The 10300-nt window shown below is 40.8% G+C and overlaps 2 protein-coding genes across 2 annotated transcripts in view; one reads left to right on the plus strand and one right to left on the minus strand.

Moving 5' to 3' along the window:
- slc44a4 (solute carrier family 44 member 4) overlaps window positions 1–7038 on the plus strand; it is a 27147-nt gene extending 20109 nt beyond the window's left edge. Inside the window, 9 exon segments of the mRNA XM_048229279.1 lie at window positions 210–466; window positions 1100–1194; window positions 1545–1648; window positions 1839–1912; window positions 2008–2078; window positions 2170–2264; window positions 2767–2851; window positions 2958–3110; window positions 6717–7038. Of these exon segments, the coding sequence (XP_048085236.1) occupies window positions 210–466; window positions 1100–1194; window positions 1545–1648; window positions 1839–1912; window positions 2008–2078; window positions 2170–2264; window positions 2767–2851; window positions 2958–3070 (894 nt within the window). The 3' untranslated portion in view covers window positions 3071–3110; window positions 6717–7038.
- On the minus strand, window positions 4683–9963 carry rnf5 (ring finger protein 5). The gene is made up of 6 exons (XM_048229280.1): window positions 9691–9963; window positions 8418–8436; window positions 7486–7598; window positions 7304–7358; window positions 7101–7212; window positions 4683–6892 (listed from the first exon to the last, which is right to left on the minus strand). Exons 1-6 carry the CDS (start codon window positions 9894–9896, stop codon window positions 6780–6782), a joined length of 618 nt encoding a protein of 205 aa, XP_048085237.1. The 5' UTR covers window positions 9897–9963; the 3' UTR covers window positions 4683–6779.
- Window positions 9964–10300: the final 337 nt, after the last annotated feature.

Raw genomic sequence — 10300 nt, forward strand, 5'->3', positions numbered from 1 at the left:
TAGTGTGGGGTAGTGGGATGGTGTCTATCGTATTCTTTGCCAGGTCATGGAGTTTACGAACACTGGAAAATGTCTGCCATAATAGAACTGTTAGTTTGATGTTTAATTAAGAGAAGTGGTCCAGACCTGACATGCAATAGTTCTTTCTCATTCTCTCATTCCCTTTTCCCCACCTATTCCTGTACTTCCTCCTCCGCTCATCTTCCCAGACATTTAACTCCAGCAGCTACTCCTGCCCGTCAGTTCGCTGCATCTTTGTGAAGTACAACGACGAGGGCCTTTTCCAGCGCAACCTTTTCAATCTGCAGATCTACAATGTGGTTGCCTTCCTGTGGTGTGTGAACTTTGTCATCGCTCTGGGCCAGTGCACCCTGGCTGGGGCGTTCGCCTCGTACTACTGGGCCTTCAGCAAGCCATCTGACATCCCCTCGTTCCCGCTGGCGCAGTCTTTCATGCGCTCTCTACGGTGAGAAGCCGTTTTGTCAGTACTAAAGTAGGACACTAGTGGGCAGTGTGAGGCTTCGGCTGGAGTTGAGTGTTCTGAGGGTGTCATTTTCTCTGTGTGGACTACAGTCATAGTCATACAGGAACACATTTCACCTTTCAGCAGGGGAATTTTGAATGTTCGGCAACAATTTCAGCATGGGGAATTTTGAATGTTAGGCAACAATTCCATGTTGAAGTCAATGAACCCAGAAACTATTTAGAACATAATTTATTTGTGTAAGTGAAGCATAAATTACCCTTTTTGTTTGTAAATAACTGTGAATTTAGTGTTTGAGTGTGAAGGTTGTCTTGTACATAATGTTCAAACATGTTTTTTGTTTTTGTTTTTTTTGTGTTTTGGTTTTTATTAGCAGAACTGTCAGTAGGCCTACTTGCTGTTTCCATGACACAAGCAGCAACTCAGTAACCACAGTAACAAGTCACCTTGAACGCAAATTGAAAGTTCAGTGACAACAACCACCTACTGTGGTGGAAGTGTCCAACTCAGTAACCACAGTAACACGTAACCTTGAATTCAAACTGAAAGTTCAGTGACAACAAGCACGTACTGTGGTAGAAGTTTTCACTGTCTGTTTCTCTGCTGCTTTCTCAGATACCATGTTGGCTCTCTGGCGTTTGGGGCTCTTATCCTTACACTGGTGCAGGTCATCAGGATCATACTGGAGTACCTGGATCACAAGTTCAGATGTATGTCGCAGAATCAACCTCCTATTTCTCAGACCCAGATAACCATCCCTCAGACAGACACATTTGAGCTTTGTACACCTCAGGGACTTAAACTCATTGTTTGAAGTCCCTGAGATTTTCAAATTGTTGTAATGTTGGCTGGAGCACTTAATTTTTGTCGAGTAATTGTAGAGATATCCTGATGTTATTTACTGTATAATCACAGGCTTCATCATGCACCTGTTGCATAGTAATTCACCATCATTTGTGTCTTCCTCAGGGCCGTTACACATTACACATTGTAATTTCACAACATTAACCGTGTGTGTGTGTGTGTGTGTGTGTGTGTGTGTGTGTGCGTGTGTGCACAGCTGCTCAGAATAGTTGTGCACGTTTTCTGATGTGCTGTCTGAAGTGCTGCTTCTGGTGCCTTGAGAAGTTCATCAAATTTCTCAACAGGAACGCTTACATCATGGTAGGACAATACCTCTGACTCATCACACCATGCTTTAGACCGCTCACAGTAACTGACTTTCAGTACAGTAGTCTGTCAACAATGTGGCCATTGTCATTGCATATCTTAACCCACTAAAGGTTACCCTCATTGCTATTTCATGCCACTCATGTAAAGACTGTTAACATACAACTTTATTTGCATTTTCCAGATTGCTATTTATGGCAAAAACTTCTGTGTATCAGCCAAAAATGCCTTCATGCTACTTCTGAGGAATGTTGTAAGGTCAGTGTAATCACCCTTGGCTGTGATGTTTGGTGAAAATGCATGTATTGCAGGTTCACATATGTTTTCTGAATCACTTTGCTTTTGCCTTCCAGGGTCGTGGTGCTGGATAAAGTGACAGACCTGCTGCTATTCTTTGGAAAGTTATTAGTAGTTGGTGGAGTCGGTAAGAACTCTCACAAATGTCATACCCCCAACAGCTTTAGCTTTTTCCTTACATTTTTGTGCATACAGCCAATCCATGTTCTACTCTCTAGGTGTGCTGGCGTTCTACTTCTTCTCGGGGAGAATCGAGGTCCCAGGCGGCTCTTTCCAGGCCAGCTCTCTGAACTACTACTGGATGCCTATAATTGTTAGTGACACAATGTATTTAGTTTTATTTTTACTTGAATGTGGAAAACACACAGGATTTGAATCGTGGGCAATCTCAAGTCCTACCTAGAGCTAATTTAACTAAGTTAAATCAATTTGCAAATTACCATTATGGACATTGGGCAAGACCTTAAGCGCAAACATTGATCAGATCAATATTCCCATATGCCACAAAGTAGCTATAATTCATGCACAAGACCTTTTGGTTATTGACAGATTTCGCTCTTTGCCTGCTATTTAAATTAGGGCCCATAATGTGTCTGTACTTGTGCCACCCAGCCCAGACATTTAAGGTGTCTGCCATAACAGTGCAGAAATGGGTCCATTACGTGTGTATCATTGTAATATATGACTGTTTTTTTTTTACTTTCAGCTTTTGTTTGTTGTCTCAGTTACCTGGCACACCATAGTAACAACCAGCTTGCTTTATCATACATCATATGCGGTTAGCATAATGGTATGTTTGTCTTTGGTTGTTGTAGACGGTGGTGGTAGGATCCTATCTGATTGCACAGGGATTCTTCAGCGTCTACAGTATGTGTGTTGACACACTCTTCCTCTGCTTCTGTAAGTCTGCTGTAAATAACCTCATTCAGTGTCACGGATCACTAAATACTATGTCTTTCTTAATATTAACACCACTGTCTAAAAATTATTTCTCTGTGTCCCTTAGTGGAGGACTTGGAACGTAACGACGGCTCAATGCAGAAACCATACTACATGTCCAAAAACCTGATGAAAATTCTCAACAAAAAGAACAAGCAGGCCAAAAATGCTGAAGATTGACAGAGGCCTCCCATTCCCATCTGTCGTCCTCCTTTTAAAAGTAAATATCAGGTTCAGCACTCACTGATGCAAATGATGTTCATGCCCCCCTCTCTCCAACCTGATGTTTACAATGCGCACAAATTCCTTCTATTTTGCACTTTTCTTCTTTCTTTGGGATTCAAATCGTGGTCCAGATGGTCTACACCATTTAAGTTAAAACATTGTCTGACTGACACCATAGACACATATCATTGGACAACTTTTTTTTTTTTATCTTCCAAAATAATGGGCCTTAAGATGTGTAGTCTAAATGAATACAGACTACCTGTTTTACTGTTTATTTAATTATACGCATTATATGTGTATATAATAGAATAGCGGATACCAGTTTGCTATCCAGTTGAATTTCCCTTTCTATAAAATAAAAAGCCCCAAATGTACAGGATTCAAAATTCAGATACATTTTGAATCATAATTTATTATTTTACCAAAAGTAGATTGTTTTGATTTTATGTTGGATGTCTGTTGAAAACACACTCACTAGCAGTGAGTGGGCCAAAACATTGTAAATGATTTCATTTATACAGAATTTTTATGTTTTTAGTCTTTGCAATGAAATGTTTATATTTATCTGAATAAAACAATGATACAGTTCAACATCCTTCTGTTGGAACACTGTGATAAACAATGTAGTATGCACCTATCCTACAAAAATTAGAAGTGAAATGTCATGTTATACATCACTAATTCTACTTCCTTGTTGTTGAAGATGGCAACCTGTCCCAGCATAGAACCGATAACAATTCTTTCTGACTGGTGTCATCTGACACACAACACAAGCACTTTGTTTGTTGTGGAACAGGTTCTGAAGTCAAGTTTCCAAGTATTACACATAAATGGTATTACACAGTTGACATATCTATTTAGAACCACAACAAGATCCAGCATTATACTTCCCTCTCTATATTTTTTTTTAAAAATCCCTATTCTAAACCTGCACTACTTATTGTCTAATTTATTTAAAGAAAGTTACATGCTAGGTTTTGAGTTCTATTCCAGCTCATTAGCCTTGTAGATGGCATGGGCCTCAAAAAGCCAGATCAAGGGAGTAGCCAGTTCAAACCCTGTGTTGTTCACCGTAATTAATTAAAACAGGGTTTTCAGTTCTATTACAGTTTCTCTTTTAACAAGGCAGTTTTACAGATATCATAAGTCAAACTCTTTTCCCCAAAACAGTCCAGGTGTCTACTTAAAATTACCCAAAATATATGCATCTAAAAGAATAGCCTACTGTTGATATATGACGAACAAGATCTAGGCAAGCTTACTTTCTTTGCTCGCGTTTACTTGCATTCACTTAGTTGTGATGACCTCACCAATCACCACGCTGTAAATCTCAGAACTGAGGGATACATCAGTTATGACCTCTGCACTCATTCTCTAGTAATAGTATTGATTGATGCAGCATTAGTCTCCTCTGCACTGTAGCTAAACGAATACATGTAATATAAATGTACATCACAGAGACCATACTGACCAGGAAACACATCTTTGAATATTTAAGGCTAGATAGTGCCAGTCTTGAGTTGTTTTCATGACTTCAGAAACACAAGCAAATAATACACACTAATCAGCTGTATTAAACATTTATTTACTGACAGAAAACAGTCCTCATTTTAAGGTTATTTAAAATCTCTATCAAGACTCCTTATACCTTAAGAAAAAGACTTGTGGTACAAAGGTCATCTTCCTGTTCTTAGTGTCACAAAGTATAATACAAATGAGTCATTGAACTAGACAGTGATATGCAAAAAAATAAAATAAAACCAATCCCAATTTGTCAATTGCCATGATTACCTGATGAAAAGCAGTTATTATACTGATTCAATTGAGCCATGTATCTACCTGGCAATTTTATTGAGGAACAGTTTTGCCCATACAGACTTAATGAGTGACTTATCCCAGTTGACTCACTGGTTTACATAGGTCTTATCATCCAATTAACGTCTCCGTACTGTCTGGTAGGCCAAGTAGGAAGTCAACCCATTGTATATTCCATGTACAATTAAGAACTAAAATTTCTGCACAACTTTATGCCCCACCTTGCATGGTAATGGCCAGTGGTGACATGTTTAAAATCAGCAAGTCATACTCATATATACACAGATATGTACACACACATATACACACACAAACAGACAAGACTTCAAGACTGAGAATAGCCATTGATACAAGAGGGACAGACACATCACCATGTCCAAATGTTCATACCAGGGAAGTTGGTGTGCTTCTGGAGCAACATGTACATTTGGTGCATCTCTACGGGTTGGGGCTGTGCATGGACATTAACCATCTTAACACTATGGAGAATAACACACCTGTTCTGTGCTACACCTGCATGTCAAAAGGATTCAAAATAGTTTGGGGCAAGAAATTATTGTTGCTGGAATAAAAATGTGGTAAAGGAATAATTACACACATACACACTCACACACTCCCCCCAAGCTACTAACACTTTACTCGTTTAGCCACTCACAGTACCTCTTGAGTTCTGATGGTCAGTCACATCTGTCAGGTCTACCTCAAGTGTCGCAGGATTTTGCAGTGAAGACACTAGCACTTCCATGTGTGTCCTCACTGTGCTGCGTATTATAGTATAACCAAGAAGTATAGAAGTCCTATACTCTGGTATAATCCTGTCACTATGTTGACCAGGAAAAAGATTGAGCTCTCTCTGAATACAAGATTCCATTATTACTGTTCCTGCTAGACTATTTAGACCTCAAATTAGTTACTTTACACCAAAAGCTTTCAGATGCATAACAGTACGCCAAAGGTTCCATTATAAATTAATTATCAGGACATCGCACAATGATACGGTGGCTTGTATACTGCTATATTTAATGACGATTTAAGGAAGATATGTCATATATCTAGTTAGTATTTATGAAACCAGAATTTACTTTATTTTTAATCTTACTGTAAACTACATGTCCTTGTGCAAATCTTTGAGTTAAAAATCACTTCTTTGGTATGAATCAAGCAAATAATATTATAGGAGAGACTTATTCTAGTGAACAAATTGTCGTTCAGCCTTCTCCAGTTCACTTCCTCAGAGGGCTTCTTGAGCAAAGTCTACCAAACTGAGAAGAAATTGCACTTCTCATGGCAGTGTGCATCACTCCACTTGTAATACTTCGGTCTAAAATCTACAACAGTGTACCTTGGGCAGATGCACCACTAGCTATCAATCAAACCTAACTGATCATCTCTGAAATACTGACTCAATTATCAATATCTACTCAATTTTCGATACGGACAGCATTCACATAGCCAATGGCACTCCAGTAGCCAGCTGTGCCATGGCCTATCTGGCCAGGTCCCACTTCATGAGTGTGTGTGCACATATGGATCAGGTAAGGGATGAGGCCAGCAAGAGAGGACAGAGGGAGGTAGAGATGGACAGACACAAGTGCTTATTCACCACTAGGTTGTGTGTCATTGCACACTGCACTCTCATACAGTGCTGGCCTATTATGTGTAGCTATTAGTAGTCTCCCAATGAGTACAATTTGTATACCTAACACTCCACTGCTCTTGTGTGTGTGTGTGTGTGTGTGTGTGTGTGTGTGTGTGTGGTGTGTGTGTCTATCCCAATCCCCAGCCTCACCCATCTCCCTGTCTCTCTCCTCACCCACTTTCAGTCTCTCTGCTGCAGCGGTCTCGCTTACACACTCAGCATCCAGAAGAAGAAAAAGATGGCCAGAAATAGGAAGAGAGAGTCTTGCCAGTTGTTCCCATTATTGGGGTTCCCATTGCCTTGGTGATCACCCACATAATCTGAAGGGCAGGAAAATCAAGAGGGACTTCAGTTAGAAATCTATACATGTTAGAATAAGTCTTCAGAAATGTAACTTACATTGTATGTCAAGATGAGTGAATGACCAGGCAGAAAGCCTTCAAATAAAAGCTTGTAGATGCTTAAATCAGATCAGTGGGTGAGTATGCAGTGCACCTACGTGCAATAGGGTCACTGGGGAGTGTGTACCTGCTCTGTGGAAAGGGTCATTGGTGTTGAAGACTGTGGTGAAGAAACCGAAGGGAAACGCTCCTATGCCAAACGACATGTGGAAACCGGTGTCCCCAAAACCCTGGAAAGGCTACGGCACAGAAGGGCTAAATTAGCTCCTTTCAAATAGCTGAAGTTCTGTTTGGTCTCCAGTGTGTACAGACAGAATTGTGAATGCTCACCCCTCTACTCTCTGGCTCAGGTCTCTGGCCTTGAGGTCGAGGTGGGGTTTTTAACCTGCAATACACAAGCACATTCACATGGGACTGAGAAGACACACTACACACACATATAACCACAAGGAACCAAAGAACAGTCACGACAGCAGAGCGCTCTCCCGCTCAACAGAAGCCTGAATATGTACCTGGGGTCCTCTTGGCTGCTGCTTCCACGGCCATAGAGGGGGATGACTTTGTCTCTGCTGATGCCAGCCTTACACACAGGACACTGCTGTCTGCTGGGTCTGGTCTCTAGCCACTGGAATTGCAGAAATGGGAAACTCAGAAACACATACAGATAGAAAATGGTACAGCCATGGGGTATTCCCTAGCCATTAGTGGCCTTCGGAGAGTCAACAAGACCACACATCAAATCCTACACCACAGAAAAGTATGTGTCACTGTGTATGCAAAGGCCGACGCCAGGTACTAAGGTAACAGGGCAGCATTACATATGTCAATCATGTAAACGTTCACACACAGATTCAAGAGAGCTTATGCTTCAAACAGGAACACATTCTAACTTTTTCCCAAAAAAGTAAACAGTATAAACACAAAAGTTGTTGTAGACAATAATACCATTATCCTTACAACCAAGAACAGTACAACCAATTGATTTAATGTATAGATGCCATACAAGAGAAAAAATGGTAAAATAAATGAAAGAACAGCTCTACCCAACTGTTAAAGACACCTCTGAAACTGCTTGTCCTCGTAAACCATGTAAAGGCCCTCTACCTGTCTGCAAGGTCACTAGTTCATTATTTGCCCCAAACATTACAGTTGGTGTGGTATCTCCCACAAGATAGCAGTAGGCTACTCCAAATGCACCGGTACTTTAATCTTTGTTTTTTGTTTATCCTCTGCGGGTTTAGTCCAACAGTTAACCAAAGTGTTTTCATCTTATGTTCAGCCTACATGTATATGAGGCAAACCACTGTGTGTAGGCTGTCAAGTCAACTGTGTGAATGAACAATCCCTTCAAGTACACAATCACCTTATGGCACTTTAATCCAGATCTAGAGACTGACCAATCACATGGAGACTTACATAACTACAGGAAAACATATGGGCTTACCTGGTGCAAACAGGGCCAGCTACACACAGAGAGACATACAAAGAGAGAGAGAGAGAGGAGACATGTTTATGTTTCATGATTTTTTTTTAATGATCCCATGTGTATGCTACTTTACCTACAAGAATGAAACCGGTCTATTTAGTTGTAGTTTGCCTTGACATAGCCATTGAAATAGTGGAATTGCTTCTCCAGAACACGGACAACATTGGGCATACATATTATGATGAAGTGTGCAAACATCTAAGTATTATGGGTATTATGATTAGATACCAAGGCTAACTGTTTAAAACAATGCGCTTGATTTGAGCCCTGTAATAGCCTAACCTATGATCCCAGCTGCATGACAGGCCTATAGATATTTCCCTAGTGTCTCTGGTAGCCTATGCTTTTCACACAATGTTTCAGTAATATAGCTACATACTTGGAAAAGGCAGTTAGATAGTGTTGGATATGAAAATCCTTACCAACTAGTTCTAGCCTATTTATACAGGGGAGACACTGATAGCCAAGGAGAGAAGTGAACACACATGGATAGCTATAAAAACTATGGCTTCATTATACAACTACACACGACAAAATACTTGTATAACCCTTGAGCCAGCTCCTTCCTATGTGATCTCAATAGCGATGCAGCGTTTGTTTGCACCTCCAACAGCATAGCGTACCTGGTTACCTCTCAAAAACACCCTCAAATACCCGTATGTTTGTGTAAAAAATGTACGTGCAAATATGACACTGAACAATAACACAATCATGGTTCATTGATGTTGCAGAGTAAGGGTGGGATGAACATGTAGCTAGGAGGCAAGCTAATGTAAGGTGCAACAGCATTGGGTGAGCATTAATGATCTGAACAAGCTACTAGCGCTCAACATTCCACGATTGGTGGTGACGTTAGATAGCTAACCAGGAGCAAGCATTTCTATTTCCACTTGGAACTTACATTTTAATTTTCGCCAGCAGTGCCAAAAGCAACCAAGAAACATGATCATTTATTGCTAAGAGTTAAGATAGCCTCAATGTTGTTTGATCATCATGTATAACCTTAACGTAGTTAACGTTAGCCAATCGAGAGACACACCATAAGCTACAAACATACACTTTTACGTAGTTATGCATTAGCTGCACGGCAGTTCGCATCGACCAGAACTGTAACGTTATTAATAAACGCTCTTCGTGTACAATACAGTGGCACGCAAATCACGGAGAAGCAGAGTGAATGATATTTGGTATAGCATTAGCTTGCTAACCCAGCTAACGTTACAAGACATACCAGAATAGATGGCCACACAAACTGATGACCGCGTCTCTTGCTGTATCCAAACAAATATTACATTCGAACGTAGCCCGGTCTCGCTCGCGTTCACCTTCTCCACCGGTCTCGCTTGGGCCATCTCGCTCGTTACTCTTTTCACCAGACTGGAATCCTCTGCTAGCTGGTCCGCCGTCATTCGAAGGTCCAGGGTCTGCTGTCGCCATTTTTGTTTACGGCAAGCTGTGGTTTCAGAGCGTTTCGGAGGCCAGACTGCTGCTGCAGCTATAGAGCATCACAGTCCCGCCCCTCCTCCAAGAGAGCTTAGTTTCCGGAAGTACATTTCCCATTCATTTCTCCCATTGACGTTTTGGAAAAATCCGTATCTAAAGAGTTTTAGAGCATGTCTTAGGCTAATCAGCTACGGAGTAACTCATAAGCATACAACATATCATTTCGAGTGAAAAAACGAAGAGAAAGTCCAAAAAAAGTCAAAGGTACAAGACTGTGTACATATTTTCATTTCCGAGCGAAGGAACTACTCATCCCATAAACCACCGCGCCTGAAATCATTTCCAACCGGCGACAGCACGCGAACCCTTTCCTCTAAACAGTGATTTTTATATAGTGT

Source organism: Alosa alosa, chromosome 20 (assembly GCF_017589495.1).
Source record: "Alosa alosa isolate M-15738 ecotype Scorff River chromosome 20, AALO_Geno_1.1, whole genome shotgun sequence".
NCBI lineage: Eukaryota > Metazoa > Chordata > Actinopteri > Clupeiformes > Clupeidae > Alosa > Alosa alosa.